The sequence below is a fragment of the Odontesthes bonariensis genome, chromosome 6, assembly GCF_027942865.1.
Source record: "Odontesthes bonariensis isolate fOdoBon6 chromosome 6, fOdoBon6.hap1, whole genome shotgun sequence".
Classification (NCBI taxonomy): Eukaryota; Metazoa; Chordata; class Actinopteri; order Atheriniformes; family Atherinopsidae; genus Odontesthes; species Odontesthes bonariensis.
The window spans coordinates 2,588,108-2,605,240 of record NC_134511.1 but is presented as its reverse complement, the minus strand read 5'-3'; the positions used below and the strand labels follow the sequence as shown (position 1 = coordinate 2,605,240).

Here is a 17,133-nt window from a genome sequence, read left to right as displayed (position 1 = left end):
CTAAGGCTAAGTACATTAATACTAAGACATGTATACTGTATAAGTGTCTTAGTATTAATGTACTTATTCTTAGACTTTTCTTTATACTTCACTATACTATTCTTAAGTATATATACTACATAAAAAGTAAACTTCAAGGATACTGCGTCAGTTTTAGAATAAAATTGGTGGTACACTTGAATAAACTTCTTTTTGGGTCTAAGGGCTCCACATCTAAAGACATAGTTTTATCTGCTGTGCTACATTCAGTCTGAATGAAAACATGTAAATATATATATTATATATATATATATATATAATGTAATAAAATAAAGGCTGACTGACTCATGAAATAGTGCTTTAGATGCAGCTCATGCTGTAGGAATACAGGCGGAGCTCTTCAAGTCTTTACTGTTGAAAAACAGCAGGAAATGTTAGTTTCACTTCCATCTTTGGGGCTGTTCGGTGGCGCAGTTAGTAAACCGGTGAGTGATTCAAATGATTTTAATACTGATCAGGTTGATCATTCTGTCTGCGCGTGATGCGGATGGTTAAGGCGCGCGGAGCTTCAAAATGAGCATTAACTGATTGTAAATGGATCGCATTTTACCGTCATTAACAGATGTTCAGAATCAGGCAGCCGCCATTTCATACCACACCCAAACAACCGGAAGAGGACTCAGAAGACTTAGATAACGAGTTAATTATTGATGTTATTAACCCTCTGAACAGTAAAGATCTCAAACGGCTTCACTTGGATTCCACAGCCTGAACAGGATTAGTGTTATCAGGTAGTTTCAGGACGTCTTTATCCGATAAAGTTCATCCATCAGTTCAGCCTTTCACTGACAAAAAGCCTGAGCGATCAGATATCACTGCGTTAAACATTCTGTGATATTAATATTATTATTACTGTGACCAACAACTGCTGTTTGGGACATTTAACAAAGACCAGACTTTTAAACACTGAGCTGTTTAAATATAATATATATCATGGCTGATTGTTCATATTTGTTACATTTTTTTCCGTCTTGAATAAGAATGTTTAAATGTAAATGTATTTTATTTCTACAGCCCTTTACAGACAATCCTTACGGTGTACCAAAGTGCTTTACAGCAGGTAATAAATAAAGAGAAGAAGAAGTAAAAACAAATAAAAACAATAAAAGAACAGTGAAAGCAATAAAATACAACATAATCGAATAAGATAAATTAAGATAAATACGATGGCGCGAGGCCGTTAAGAGCTTTAAAAACACACATTAAAAGTTTAAAATCAGTTCTGTAAAGGACAGGAAGCCAATGGAGGGAGTTAAGAACAGGAGTGATGTGCACACGTCTGTTGGTGTTGGTTAAAGACGGGCAGCAGCGTTCTGCACCAGCTGGAGATCCAGTGAACTACACCCTGAAACACGCCTCCGGTCTCCTGTTAATCTCACATCTCTCTGTTTGGAAAGTGACCAAATCAGCCAAAACATCTGCTGATGAAAGTTCAGTTAGATGGAGTTTACTGGGATTTATTTGTGTTTCTGTAGCTCTGCAACAGCGATTCAGATGTTATTTCAGCGTCTCAGAACCTTAAAAGATATTGAACATTTTCTCTTACCTTCTTCATGTTTGTGGCTTTATAATCGTTAAGTTGTGACACACACCGGGGGCGTCGAGAGACCTGGTCATTCGGGGCTTCAGCCCCGAATCTCTCTGGACTGACATAGAGACCAATAAAAGAAGCGGGAGAGTATTTATTTTATGTTTGCATCGGTAAAGTTTAATGTTCCTGTTGCATTTGAATGCACCGCACAGTTCGTATGACCCCACGTGGGGAGTGCCTCAACAGCCAATCAGGGGCTACGCAGGCCACGTTCAGCCTCTCAGCTCGGAGGTGAACTGCAGGGGCGCGCGATTTTTCCGTTATTTTCTGACCTTAAAGCTATAATGTGTAATATTTCACGGACAATGAAAGGCTGTGTTCGAAAACGCCTACTACATACTACATACTTGAAAACGGCATACTCATTGATCTGACAGCATGCAGAGCGTTTACACACAGTGCACTTCACTCCAGCCCGAGATGAAATCAGCCGGCCTGAAAAGCTGATTTCGCTTAAGCTATAAACTCTGTAAATATATAACTTTAGCAACATTTGAAACATTTTCAGGCGAGAAAGTAGTCATTTAGACCCCCAATGTGTTGAAAATCTGACAAAATACCGGCTATTTACAAGTTTGTTCCCACGAATTCGGCGCTAGTAAAGCTAGCCGCTGTGAGCAACGCACTTCCGGTTATGCCGTTTTGACTGCTCTCGTCCCGTTAACGGAATTTGACCGTTCAAATGGCAATGGGCAACGTCACGTTACGTTGCATCTTGGGTAGTTTGAGTGTGACAAGTAACCTCATGATGAATACTCAACATTTCGGCGAATCTAGTATGCATCTACTGTACATCCGGGAACTTAAAAAAGTATGACTAGTAGGAATAGTAGGAGAAGTAGGCGGTTTCGAACACAGCCAATGTCTCCATGTCGCTCCGCCATTTTAAAACTACGGGATGTGTAGAAGGACATGTCATCAGCTTCGCATTTTCCGTTTCCAATGTGGAAACGGAAAATGCGAAGCTGATGACATGTCCTTCTACACATCCCGTGTTACACTGAAAGAAAGTCAGAGTACATACCGATTGGAAGTCCGGAGCCAAGTGGCTACACAAAGGAGAGTCGGTAAGACGAGTCATTTATCAAAATAAAGGCTTGTTAACACTTACCGTCGTCCATGCTAATGCTAGCTCTGTGGCTAACAGGCTAACCACTCACCTGTCACCTGTAGAGCCGCTGCTAGCTCTGTGGCTAACAGGCTAACACTCACCTGTCACCTGTAGAGCCGCTGCAAGCTCCGATATCGGCGTAATTTGAAATACAGAGAGCAACGGTGAGAAACTTGTCTTTTTAGCTGCTCTGAGGCTATTTTTCTGTTGTTTCTCGGTGTGCTAAAGAAAGTTGTGGTGATATAAAAGTCTATGAGAGTGAACTGAGGTTGTTAATGGTGTGATATTTTGGAACTTGTGTGTATTGAGTCTTTTATTTTATGCCGATATATATAGACATATATTTAAGGGGAAGTTGTTTTGTTTTCCTAATGCTAATTTAAAAGGAAAAAGAAAGCAATTTGATATGTCATGATGAATGTAAAATAATATTTTTCTATAATCGTCCTGTTGATTAAAAGCCAACAAGGCTTTTTTAATTAACACCCCCTTTTTTATTTTTTTTTTCCGGGGGAGAAACCCCTAGCCTGACTACGTCATACTCACGATTCTAGTCAGAATGTGAGTCTGATACCGCTCAATAGAGATTTGGGTATGGGCCGTGTTTCAACCGAACCAGGAGAAAAAATGCCTCTTCGCTCAATTGGATAGACCTACAACCAATCAGAGCAACGTAGTATGTGACGTAGTTTAAGCAACACACACTTGTTGTTGGAAGGACGGCAAAAACATATTTTCTATCGATAAAAGCCTTTATCGCGTTCCTCTGTTCGTCTTTCAAAATGAATGCAATGTGGAGATCCTGTAGAACAGACTCGATGGCAGAATCTCCAGCGGCAGCCGTGTTCAGCTCTTTAGTGACGTAGTCGATAATGTCCCTGTTGATCATCTGTCCATCATCGTATAAAGCCCGCCCTGGCAATCTGATTGGTCCGACCAATTCTTGGTCGGGCATAATGATTTCCCAACTGAGCAGAGCCAGACCGAACTTCCCGACCAAAACTTTTACGGGCGGGGCTAAGTTCGGCTGGCACCCAGGCTAAGAAACCCCCGGACCCCCGTTAAAAATTATTTTCATGTCTGGGCTACAGCCCGAATGTTTGCTCAAGCTACAGACGCCCCTGACACACACCATCAGAGTCAACGTTGTCTGTGTCAGACGTTGCTGCCTTTGTGATATTACTGTACTTATGTCTTCAGAAATATTAAAAAATTACAAAGATTTTAGGACGCTGAGTAAAATATACATGTTTTTAGAAATAGAAATAGAAAAATACTTTATTCATCCCCCAATGGGGGAAATTCAAATTAGTCAAGTAGCTCAATTTTTTTGTAAATATTTACAATAATTGTATTAGCAACAACAATAATAATACCAATTCTAGTAAAAAAAATACTACTAACTAACTAATAATAATGAAAAATGACTAAATAAACAAATAATTAAAAAAATATATTATATTTATATTATATATTATAATATATTATATATATATATATATATAATAGATTATATATAATATAATCTATTATATTATAATAGATTATATTATAATATTATAGCATTTTCCCCTGAATTTAGCATCAGAGTGATCTGAGGATTCTTTAAGTCTCTGCTTACATTTTAGTCCACTTAAAGTCTCCGCTGTGTTTGTAGACATTGGATTTTAAGATCAGATTTATTGTCATGCATACACACAAAATTTGTCCTCCGCTTTTAACCCATCCAGGTTGGCAACTGTTGACACACACATGCACACGCACAGGGTCACACACTCAGAGACAGATGCCAATATACTACATAAAAAGTAAACTTCAAGGATACTGCGTCAGTTTTAGTATAAAATTGGTGGTACACTTGAATAAACTACTTTTTGGGTCTAAGGGCTCCACATCTAAAGACATAGTTTTATCTGCTGTGCTACATTCAGTCTGAATGAAAAATATATAAATATAATATATAATATACATATATATATATATATATATATATGAGCTTTAGTTCAGCTTGTTGGGTGTGAGGCAGCTGTTGGTCTGACTGATGAAGAAGGCAACAACTTTCATCCTCCAGCATAGATTTTCTGTCCTTTGGGGGCCATTTTCTCTGCTGAAGCTGCGTCACTGCTGGGGGGCGCGTTTCTATGATCACCACTTTCAGAACATTTCTGTTCCTGGATCATTTCTACAGATCATGAGACGTCTCATCAGAAGCTGGATCATTACTGAAGGAGTTTACTGACAGAATGAGTGAATGAACATGTAGATAACACACAGATAAACACAGTGAAGCTGATGTGTTTTAATCAGGACTTCAGAGCAGCTTTGGCAGCAGTAACTCATCTGTAAATCCAAACTCCACAAAGCTGCAGACAGCTGATCAGCTGGGTCAGCACAAACTGAGTCTGACGGCTCGGAGGAAAGAAATGACGTCTCCTTTCTCTAAAAGTTCCTTCTGACGTGGAACAGAAAGAAAAGCAGGAGGTTAAAGCTTGTTTCAGTTTGGCTGTGAGACCTGAACAGACGTGTTTGTCTTCATTCTTTTCTTCTCTCAGACTGACTGAAGTCCAGAAGATGGACAGAGCAGAGTCTGCAGCATCCAGCGCTCGCTCTGCCAACAGGAACCCACCCAGACCTCCAGAACCATCAGACACAAAGTAAGAGAACTGCTCATGGGGGGGGGGGCAGCTTCTTATCTGAGATATCACCATGGCAACGTATACTGGCAACCCAAACAGGGTGTGAAGCAGGTTGGAAATATTCAGGCTGACTTTAAGCTTATTTTTAGGTGGTCTGGCTTAACTCGCCCTAACAACGGAGATGTTGTTGAGCTGTAGTAGGATGCTGGTTATCAGCCCAGGTTTTCTGACTCTGAATGTGAGCGTGTTCGTGTTCATGAGGAGGTGGCATCAGCTGACCAATCAGAACCTTTAATTCTGTCAGAGTGAAAAGCAGCAGCAGCTGCTGCAGTGAAAGCTGGAAGGAAAGAAGAGAAAAAGGAAAAAGAATGCCAGCAGGAGGAGATGTGATCTGTGTGTGATGGTGTGTTTTTTTTTTTTTTTTTAACATTCTTTTTATTGAACATTTTCAAGATTATAACAGTCCAGCACAGTGCATGTACAGATTATTTGAGAAATGTAGCAAATCCAGAATACAGCCACAGCAATGAACTCAAAAGTCCTTATAAGTCCAGCGTTCAGGCAGTATTCCTCTGAGTTCTCAGGTACTCCAACACTTTGCCAAATTTTGCCGTGAGAAGATCCTTCCGTCCGTTGATACTAAATCTCAGACCTTCCAGAGAGATATAGTCCGATATCGATGATTTCCACTGATGTATTGAAGGAGATTCGTCTCCCACCCATTTCGTCATAACAACCTTTCGGCCCAACATAAGCAGAAAATGTACAGTGTTTTTGTGTGATCTTAATGATTCAGGGACACAGCCCAGTAGACATAGTAATGGGTTAGGCTGTAGTTGCTGCTTGATTATCACACTAATCTCAGCACATACAGTTTGCCAGAACCGTTGAATGTTTTCACATTCCCATAGGCAGTGAAATGTTGTCCCTAAAGTAGTCTTGCACTTTGGGCAGTTTGGAGAGGCCCCAGCTGTATATTTACTGTACATATAAGGAGATATATAGACATTCTGTACAATATTATATTGCATTTCTCTGAATCTATTACATATGGATATTTTCATAGGTAGAAGTAAGATCTCCTCCCATACTGCAATGTCCAATGTTGTTTTCAACTGAGTTTCCCATAACTTCCGTAGAAATGCTAGTCGATCTGTATTCAAATGTTGTAGCTTGGAATAAAATTTGGAGACAAAATGACTTTGTTTAAGACTATCTAAAAGAGTCTTTTCTAACATGTTAAAATCATCTGGAAGATTGAGAGTATCCATTTTGGAATGTACATAGTGTCTGACCTGAAGGTATTTGTAAAATTCTTTAGTTTGTAGATTATATGTATCCTTTAAGGACTCAAATGTTTTAAAACTCCCCTTATCCCAGAGATTATAAATATTGTGAATTCCTGCTTCATACCAATTCTGAAAGTTAGAACCAGTGCCCCCTCTGGTTAAATCAGGATTATCAGTTATTGTTGTTAAACAACTTAATTTATGTTTAGTACCAAATAATTTCCGTAAAGTATTCCAAGTACTACCCACATTAGTGATAAGAAAATTGTCTCTCGCCATAATTGGTAGTTCACTCCTGCGTTTATCTAGTAAGTTGATGGGAGAGAACGGTTTGGAGAATGCTGCTTCAATCTCAAACCATGGCGGCTTTAATTGAGCAGTTGCCCATATTGAGATAATTCTGGCTTGCATTGAGATTGTATAGTTTGTAATATTGGGGAGGCCCCATCCTCCTTGTTCTTTTGGTAGTTGTAGAATATCTAATTTAATTTTAGGCTTTCTGCCAGCCCATATAAAGTCAGAAAGAGCTTTATTTATGTCTTTAATGTTGTTTCTCTTCAGAGATATAAAGAGCATAGATAAAGGATAAGTTATTTTTGGGAGGATTATCATCTTAATAAGATTGATTCTGCCAAGAAAGGATACAGGAAGCTTTTTCCAGCCCAACATCTTGTCTTTAATGTGTTCTACCATGGGGTTAACATTTTCAGCATAAAGTTGACTAATTTTAGGTGTTATTTTAACCCCCAGATATGTGAATCCATCCGGTGCCCAGCGAAAGGGTTTTACAAAGTCAGGTTCACATTCATATGAAAAACCGAGGGTCATAATTTCAGATTTTGTAAAATTAACCTTGTATCCGGAAATTTGGCCGAACTCTGTCACACACTTGAATAGTGCAGGTATTGAGTTTGATGGATCTGTTAATGTCATGAGTATATCGTCCGCGTACAATAGAATTTTGTGCTGTGTTGTTCCTATCACCGTTCCTTTGATATCAGAGTTTTGCCGGACAGCAATTGCTAGTGGCTCTATAGCTAAAGAGAACAGCAGAGGTGATAGTGGTGACCCTTGAGCTGTACCTCTGTTAAGCTGAAATTGGGCAGAAATTAGACCATTTGTTAAAACTGAGGCAGTAGGCATTTTATATAAAAGCTGTACCCATCGAACAAAATCTGAATGGAAACCGAATCTTTTCAACACCTCAAGCATATATTTTCGCTCAACACGATCGAATGCTTTCTCGGCATCCATCGTTACTGTAGCGCTTGGAGTTTGGTGGAAATTAAGATAGTGAATAATATTAATTAACCGTCTTGTGTTATTTGATGAGGTACGGCCTCTCATAAATCCTGTTTGGTCTGCATTAACTATATCGGTCACCACTCTTTCTAGTCGATTAGCCACTATTTTTGAAAGGATTTTAACATCCACTCCAAGTAGACTTATCGGGCGATAGGAGGTGCACAGCTCTGGGTCTTTCCCTTTTTTGGGGATGACTATGATATGAGCTAAGTACATAGATTTAGAAAGTTCCTTCTCTTCAAAAGATTTGTTGAACACACGTTGTAGTAATTTGTTAATTTTGTGTTTCATCTTTTTATAGAACTGTACACAGAACCCATCAGCCCCTGGGCTTTTACCTGACTGGAGTGAGGAGATTGTTTTATCGATTTCTAATTCTGTAATAGATCCTTCCAACAGTTTAGCTCGTTCTTCTGTTAGCTGAGGCATCTGTAAACCGTCAAAAAAATTACTACTGGTAGATGTACTGTTGTCTAACTCTGAGGTATACAGCTTTTCATAAAATTTCTGAAAGCAGTCGTTGATCTTAGTATTATTAGTTTGACGGATTTGATCCTCATCAGATATTGCAGAAAGAAAAGTTTTTTGAGGAGAATTTCTTGCAAGATGAGCTAAGAACTTGTTTGGCTTATTTCCAAATTCAAACAGTCTTTGACTAGCAAACAAAATATCAGACTCAGCCTTCTTTGTTAGTAAGTTAGTCAGCAGTAGTCTTGCCTCCTTTAATTCTTTAAGCACCCCATCCGATTTGGATCTTTGAAAATCTTCCTCTAATTTTTTGATTGTCTTTTCAATTTGTGATTGTTCTTGAATGCGCTCTTTTTTCTTCTTACTAGAGTATGATATAATCATGCCTCGCATGTAAGCTTTATAAGCTTCCCACACCAGTCTTGGGTCAGAATCATTGCAGTCATTTACCTCCAGATACAGGTCTGTTTGGATTTCCAGGAATTTGATGAAATTATCATCGTGAAACAGTGATGCATTAATTTTCCAAGAGAATGATCGCTCTGCTGGCCTAAGAGGCTGCATTTTCAGAGTGACAGGAGCATGGTCTGAAAGGGCAATAGATCCAATATCAGATTGTTCTGTTAAGTGGGCTAGGTGTTCAGATATAAATATATAGTCTATTCGTGAGAATGACCGGTGAGGTGGAGAATAAAATGTGTAACTTTTATTATTAGGATTCATGTATCTCCATCTAACAAGTTAAACATCTCAAGAAAATTTTGTAGTGCTCTGCCAGCTCTTGACTGATCTTTGTGAGGAGGGTCTCTATCTAAACAGGGGGAAAGATGGCAATTAAAATCGCCTCCAATTATCATATTTGCACAGTCCATTTCAGCGATTTTACTGAGTAGTAAGGCAAAAAAGTCCTCGTCATAGACATTAGGAGCATATACATTTCCTAGCAGTACTGATTCTCCGTATAATTCTCCTTTTACTAGAACTATCCTTCCCTCTGTGTCTTTGTAACTATCTTTGGCTGTAAATGGCAACAATCTATGAACTAATATAATTGCACCCCTTTTATTGGTAGAATAAGATGTGAAATATACCTGTCCTACCCATTCCCTGAGATATTTCTTGTGCTCCTCTTCAATCAAATGGGTTTCTTCGAGAAATGCGACGTGTACACTTTCCTTTTTAAGATGGTTTAGAACAGCTTTCCTTTTGACAACATTATTGGAGCCCTTAATATTCCATGTACAAAACTTAATATTGAAAATAATATAAAATTATATCATGCTGCATAGTCTTCTGTATCTTACTAATTAGTTTGGATCTGTTTTTTAACCGAAATCCTGCCTGGACAAAAAACAACAACAACAAACACAAGAACAACCCAAGCAAAAAGAAACTAAAGCTTGGATAAGACCTACCAAACGTGGCTGAAACCGAGCCAAAAAAAAGAAAAACAAAAAACAAAAACCCTGTCATACTATAGCAATTCTCTATAGCTAAGGGAGGTGAGAAAAAAAAAAGAGTAGAAAATTTGCGTCAGGTCTCCCCATCTGGATTATGTCCTAATCATGCCAGCATGTCAACGATTGGATAAGTATTATGCGTAATTTACTGTTTACTACCAAGAAATACACATGTACAAGTGTGTTGACGGTACATTTAAGATGAACAGAAACTGTCTTAATGTTACGTAGTACCCACTGTCCATTGTGCAAGTATTTTCCCTAAGCAGTTGTATTTGAGGTAGATTATACAGTTTACCTGATTACAGGTGGATTGTTACAGTCACTGCATAGGCGGGAGTGTCTTCACGTAGTCGTTGATTTCCTCCGTTGTGGAAAGAGGGATCGGTTTCCCATTTGGAGGGAGAACCTTAATGACAGCTGGATACACAAAAGCGTATTTGATCCCCGCTTCCCGAAGCCTTCTGCGCGCATCTGTGGATTCTTTCCGTCGTTTCACAACATCCGCAGAAAAGTCCTGGAAAAAGGACACTGCTTGACCATCCACCGTGACTCTGCCCTTGTTTCTTGCTGCGCGTAGAATCCTCTGTCTATCCGTGTAGTCGTGAAGCCTCACCAAAACCGCGCGGGGGCCCCGTCCATCGGTGGATCCCGCCAGGGCTCCCAGGCGGTGAGCTCGTTCTATTTTCAACCGCTCCCCTTGCATGTCCATGTTCAAGACCTCAGGAATCCACTTCTCAAAAAACACCGGTGGATTCTTGCCCTCAGCGCCCTCCTTCAGTCCAATTATTCTGACGTTTTGTCGTCGACTCTGGTTCTCGTAATTCTCAAGTTTCTCCATTGCTTTTTTCAGTGTTGACTCTACCGAGTCAAGCCGTGGTGCGTTGGCCGCTGAAGTATCCTCCAAATCGGACACTCGTTGCTCCACTGACCCCAGTCTGTCCACTAGCTTGTCTAGCTTTTCTGATATCTCTGTGACTGGTTTCAGGATATCAGCGAGTTTGGTGTCCAGCATCTCCTTGATGTTATCCGTCAACTGTCGAACCACTGCGCTGTCACTAGTCGGGCTGGCGGGCTCTTCCCGGGGCCCGAAACTGCATACTGGCTCCTCCAGCTCTGGCTCTGTGTCGTCGTCTGGGTTAGCTAGCGCTTCGTTAGCTAGCGCCTCGTTAGCCGCCACCTTGCTCTTTTTCCTAGTGTCTCTCTTCTTGGGCTTGGTAAAAAAGTTTTCCAGCGACATTATCAATGTCTGTGTAGGTTTAGCAATCGTTTAAACCTAGTTTTAGCAACGGACAAACCGAGAAAAAATCGTTTTAGTTATCTCCAGTGAGGAGACCGACAGAAGTGCGTCTAACCTCGTCGGTGCATCACGTGACCCCCGTGATGGTGTGTTTTATTAAAGCACGTGAGGAGGTTTCACACTTATTCTGTCAGACTGAATTCTGCCTGTTTTAAATGAACCACCCCCCCATGAGCTGTTACCTTACCGTGGTGGGGGGGTTTGCGTACCCCAATGAGTCTGGGAGCTATGTTGCCCCGGGGCTTTAAACCCCTGGTAGGGTCACCCATGGCAAACAGATCCTAGATGAGGGACCAGACAAAGAACAGCTCACAAGACCCTCTATGATGATTAAGAAAAATGGACACTGTGTTCCTTCGCCTGGACGCGGGTCACCGGGGGCCCCCCCCTGGAGCCAGGCCCAGGGGTGGGGCCCGCCGGCGAGCGCCTGGTTGCCGGGTCTGTGCCCATGGGGCTCGTTCGGGCACAGAAACGACACGGGTCCCCCTTCTGACGGGCTCACCACCCGTGGGAGTGGCCATGGGGGTCGGGTGCTTTGTGAGCTGGGTAGCAGCCGAAGGCGGAGACCTTGGCGGTCTGATCCTCGGCTACTGAAGCTGGCTCTTGGGATGTGAAACGTCACCTCTCTGCTGGGGAAGGAGCCTGTGCTGGTGCGCGAGGCTGAGTGGTTACGGCTAGATATAGTCGGACTCACCTCGACGCATGGCTTGGGCTCCGGAACCAGCCTCCTCGAGAGGGGTTGGACTCTCTTCCACTCTGGAGTTGCCCGCGGTGAGAGGCGTAGAGCAGGTGTGGGCATACTTATTGCCCCCCGGTTGTGCTCCTGTACATTGGGGTTCACCCCGGTAGACGAGAGGGTAGCCTCCCTCCGCCTTAGGGTGGAGGGACGGGTCCTGACTGTTGTTTGTGCTTATGCACCGAACAGCAGTTCAGAGTACCCACCCTTTTTGGAGTCCCTGGAGGAGGCACTAGAGAGTGCTCCTCCGGGAGACTCCCTCGTCCTGCTGGGGGACTTCAATGCTCACGTGGGCAATGACAGTGAGACCTGGAGGGGCGTGATTGGGAGGAACGGCCCCCCCGATCTGAATCAGAGTGGTGTTCTGTTGTTGGACTTCTGTGCTCGTCATGGACTGTCCATAACGAACACCATGTTCAGGCATAAGGGGGTCCATATGTGCACCAGGACACCCTAGGCCGCAGCTCGATGATCAACTTTGTAGTCGTATCGTCGGACTTGCGGCCGTATGTCCTGGACACTCGGGTGAAGAGAGGGGCGGAGCTGTTAACTGATCACCACCTGGTGGTGAGTTGGCTCCGCTGGTGGGGGAGGAAGCCGGTCAGACCTGGCAGGCCCAAACGTATTGTGAGGGTCTGTTGGGAACGGCTGGCGGAATCCCCTGTAAGGAGGAGTTTCAACTCCCACCTCCGGCAGAGCTTCAACCATGTCCCGGGGGAGGTGGGGGACATTGAGCCCGAATGGGCCATGTTCCGTGCCTCCATTGTTGAGGCGGCCGACCGGAGCTGTGGCCGCAAGGTGGTCGGTGCCTGTCGTGGCGGCAACCCCCGAACCCGCTGGTGGACCCCAGTGGTGAGGGAGGCCGTCAAGCTGAAGAAGGAGTCCTATCGGGCCTTTTTGACCAGTGGGACTCTGGAAGCAGCTGATGGGTACCGACAGGCCAAGCGGAACGCAGCCTCGGCGGTTGCTGAGGCAAAAACTCGGGCTTGGGAGGAGTTCGGGGAGGCCATGGAGAACGACTTTCGGACGGCCTCGAAGAGATTCTGGTCCACCATCCGGCGGCTCAGGGGTGGAAGCGGTGCACCGTCAACACCGTGTATGGTGAGGGCGGGGCTCTGCTGACCTCAACTAGGGACGTCGTGAGTCGGTGGGGGGAATACTTCGAGGGCCTCCTCAATCCTACCGACACGCCTTCCGATGAGGAAGCAGAGTTGGGGAGCTCGGACGTGGGACCTCCCATTTCTGGGGCTGAGGTTGCCGAAGTGGTCAAAAAGCTCCTCGGTGGCAAGGCCCCGGGGGTGGATGAGGTCCGTCCTGAGTTCCTCAAGGCTCTGGATGTTATGGGGCTGTCTTGGTTGACACGCCTCTGCAGCAACGCGTGGACATCGGGGGCAGTGCCTCTGGACTGGCAGATCGGGGACTGGAGGGTGTGTTCCAACTATAGGGGGATCACACTCCTCAGCCTCCCTGGTAAGGTCTATTCAGGGGTACTGGAGAGGAGGATCCGCCGGATAGTCGAATCTCGGATTCAGGAGGTGCAGTGTGGTTTTCGTCCTGGCCATGGAACAGTGGACCAGCTCTATACCCTCGGCAGGATCCTGGAGGGTGCATGGGAGTTCGCCCAACCGGTCTACATGTGTTTTGTGGACTTGGAGAAGGCGTTCGACCGTGTCCCTCGGGGACTCTTGTGGGGGGTGCTCCGGGAGTATAGAGTGCCGGACTCCTTGATATGGGCTGTTCGGTCTCTGTATGACCGGTGTCAGAGTTTGGTCCGCATTGCCGGCAGTAAGTCGGACATGTTTCCTGTGAGGGTTGGACTCCGTCAGGGCTGCCCTTTGTCACCGATTCTGTTCATAATTTTTATGGACAGAATTTCTAGGCGCAGCCAGGGCGTTGAGGGGGTCCGGTTTGGCGACCTCAGAATCGGGTCTCTGCTTTTTGCGGACGATGCGGTTCTGTTGGCGTATATATATGTATATATACATATATATATGTATATGAATAACAGCATGTCTGTGTTTGCAGAGGTCAGCACCTCAGACAGAGAGCAGAGTCTCCAACATCTGACTGTCTGTCTATGAAGAGTGACTGGTCCAAAGATAATCCTCCAGACCTCAGTGATGAAGCTGGACCCTCAGACACAAAGTAAGACAACTGAAACAGAGATTTTAGGACTTTTCATGATGTCTTTATTACAAAAAAGAGAAAAAAATGAACAAATAAATGAAGAGATAAATGGATAAAGGACAAATTAATTCAGTGATTTCAGAGGTTCCAGGTTCAACTCCCGGCTGGGGCCTTTCTGTGTGGAGTCTGCATGTTCTCCCTGTGTATGCGTGGGTTCTCTCCGGGTACTCCGGCTTCCTCCCACTGTCCAAAAACATGCCTGTTAGGTTAACTGGTGTCTCTAAAATGTCCTTAGGAGTGAGTGTGAGTGTGGTTGTTTGTCTGGTTTGTCTCTGTGTGGCCCTGTCTGGCGTCCTGTACAGGGTGAACCCCGCCTCTCGCCCATTGACCGCTGGGATGGGCTCCAGCCCCCCCGCGACCCGACCAACGGATTCAGCGATATAGAAAATGGATGGATGGATGGATTAAATGAATAAAACAAATCAAAGATGAAATATCAGAGAAAATAAACAGGGGCCTTAACACAAAGTTAAATGAATACAGTTGCAGAGGAAAGCAGAAATATCAATGAATGAATGCATGTGAATAACAGCATGTTTGTGTTTGCAGAGGTCAGCACCTCAGACAGAGAGCAGAGTCTCCAGGATCTGACTGTCTGTCTATGAAGAGTGACTGGTCCAAAGATAATCCTCCAGACCTCAGTGATGAAGCTGGACCCTCAGGCACAAAGTAAGACAACTGAAGAACAGATTTCATGATCTATTTTATTTGTGTTAAACTCAGCATTTATATCCTAACCAGCTAAATGTCCTGTTAACTAGGTTAGCACAGGCACTAACTATCTGCTGTCTCCTGTTGCCATGACAACACATGGGAGAACAGCACTCAGTCTGGTGGCAAACCCAAAACTCTGGCTACAGAGCTGAGTTTCTGATCATTTTGGTTTGTGTTGGAAATCTAAACTCTACTTCCAGTTCAGGAGCAACATGGCCTCTGAACAGGACCACATGTCTGCCAGTGATGGTCTGTTTTCTGCCTCTGACAGCTCAGGGGGCCACAGTGGATGGATGTGGAATGAAATGTGATCATCTCAGAGTGTAGCTGCAGCCAGTGTTGTTAGAATCTATTTGATCAGCCCAGGTCTTTATCAATACACTTATTGGTTATCTGTAATTACTAAAGAGTTTTTTATTTCTTAATTCTAAAAGAGCAAATGTAGAATAGGATTAGGACTGATTTGAAATGTTTCCTGCAGAGCAGCAGCAGTAATATTCACACAGTGAAGTCAGCACATAAACTGAGGATTGAACCAGATGTGAAACGTTGCTGCAGGAAGGGTTGAGTTTGTATTCACATCAAACAGCAGAGTTAATGCCAAATGGAGTTATTTTAAAAGGATTTTAGTGATGAAGACATGTGTTGACAGAGGGAGGAAGAGGAGTGGTGTTTGTGAGGAGCAGCAGCTGTCCTGCTGTGCTCTGTGTCAGGACGTCCTGAAGGATCCGGTCTCTGCCAGCTGTGGACACTGGTTCTGCAGACAGTGCATCACCTCATACTGGGACCAGTCTGCTCCCTCAGGAGGCTCATACTGGGACCAGTCTGCTCCCTCAGGAGGCTCATACTGGGACCAGTCTGCTTCCTCCTGTCCCCAGTGTGGAGAAAGATCCAGAGCTGCAGCAGGTCAGATATTTCTGTTAACCCGTTTAGACGCACACACACATCACATCATCATGTTCAAGATGCACAAACAATAATAGTTTAACAAAAATACGAATCGCCATGACAACAAAGTCAGTGTTTAAAAAAGAGGAGGTTTAACTGCTGAAATGTGTCTGTTTTTATTTCAGTTCATGTTTTAGTTTCTTCAGACGCTGAGAATAAAAGTGTTAGTGGACAGTTGTTAGTTTTCAGCCCCCCTCAGGTTTCAGAAGGACTTCACACACAGCTTTGGGTCTGAATGGTTAACCTGCTGATTTAATGCAGACGCATTGTGGTGTCAAACAGAACAACACAACATTTGTTAGGACCTGACCAGTGTTAGTTTCGTCAGCTTTTTTTAATTTAGTCTTAGTCACAATGTCGAAAATCAATTTTAGTCTTAGTCAAATTTTAGTCATTTTAGTCAACACATAATAGAACTTCTCCACACACTGATACTGATTCAACACAACCTGTTAATTTTATATATATATATATATATATATGAACTATTTATTAAAATTATATGACCAAAGACATGAACCTTAAAAACAAACAGGAGAAATACACTCAGTGAATTGAAAATAAAATATGGGGAAAGGAGAGGTACCGGATTTACTTAAATAGTTTAGGTTTGTTTACTATTTGCAGCTAAAGACTGTAGGGCTGTAGCGATACGCTAATCTCACAATACGACACACGATATTCAGCCTACGATACGATACACGATATTCAGCCAACGATACACGATATTCAGTCAACGATACGATACACGATATTCAGCCTACGATACACGATATTCAGCCTACGATACACGATATTCAGCCAACGATACACGATATTAAGCCTACGATACACGATATTCAGCCAACGATACACGATATTAAGCCTACGATACGGTACACGATATTCAGCCAACGATACGGTACACAATATTACGCTACACTTTCAGCAAATGATATGCCTGAAACTGTGATGTCTGCCGGAGCTTGTTTGTAAAACGATCTGATTCTAACGTAAGAGATTTTGGAAAAAACAAAAACTCTATTTCTCCCTTCCTCCGTCTCATAAAACATTTGTCTCGATGATTCTCAAAACACCACAACTTGTTAAGATATGCAGATTAAATATATAACACAGACTTATGAGACATCAAATAACACATAACATGACATGGATGATGATTATGAGTCTCAAAATTGAGATGAATATCTTTAAAGTTATGACATATAAATACTGCGAGGTTGAAGGAAAAGAAAAGTTTTCTGGAGCTGTTTTCACACTGAGATCCGCTAACATCGCGGGTCCAAATTGCCACTTCGTCCCGCGTCGAGCAATGTGAAAGCTTGGCGTGTTGGTGATCCGTGCCGCCT

General features: G+C 43.1%; 1 protein-coding gene across 9 annotated transcripts in view; it reads left to right on the top strand.

Moving 5' to 3' along the window:
* The first annotated feature begins 421 nt into the window (after positions 1 to 421).
* The window catches only part of LOC142381821 (protein NLRC3-like), a 126,490-nt gene continuing 109,778 nt past the window's right edge, over positions 422 to 17,133 (top strand). For 5 of the 9 annotated variants that reach the window (XR_012769902.1, XM_075467066.1, XM_075467065.1 and 2 more), the window contains exons 1-4: positions 422 to 464; positions 5,294 to 5,395; positions 13,961 to 14,080; positions 14,672 to 14,791. Coding sequence is in view for 8 of the 9 variants with exons in the window: in XM_075467066.1 (XP_075323181.1) it covers positions 5,313 to 5,395; positions 13,961 to 14,080; positions 14,672 to 14,791 (323 nt within the window). In the remaining variant the exon portion in view is untranslated. Of the gene's footprint in view, positions 465 to 5,293; positions 5,396 to 13,960; positions 14,081 to 14,671; positions 14,792 to 15,488; positions 15,743 to 17,133 lie in introns of all 9 variants that reach the window. The other 4 variants (XM_075467070.1, XM_075467071.1, XM_075467072.1 and 1 more) reach the window with 2 other exon arrangements.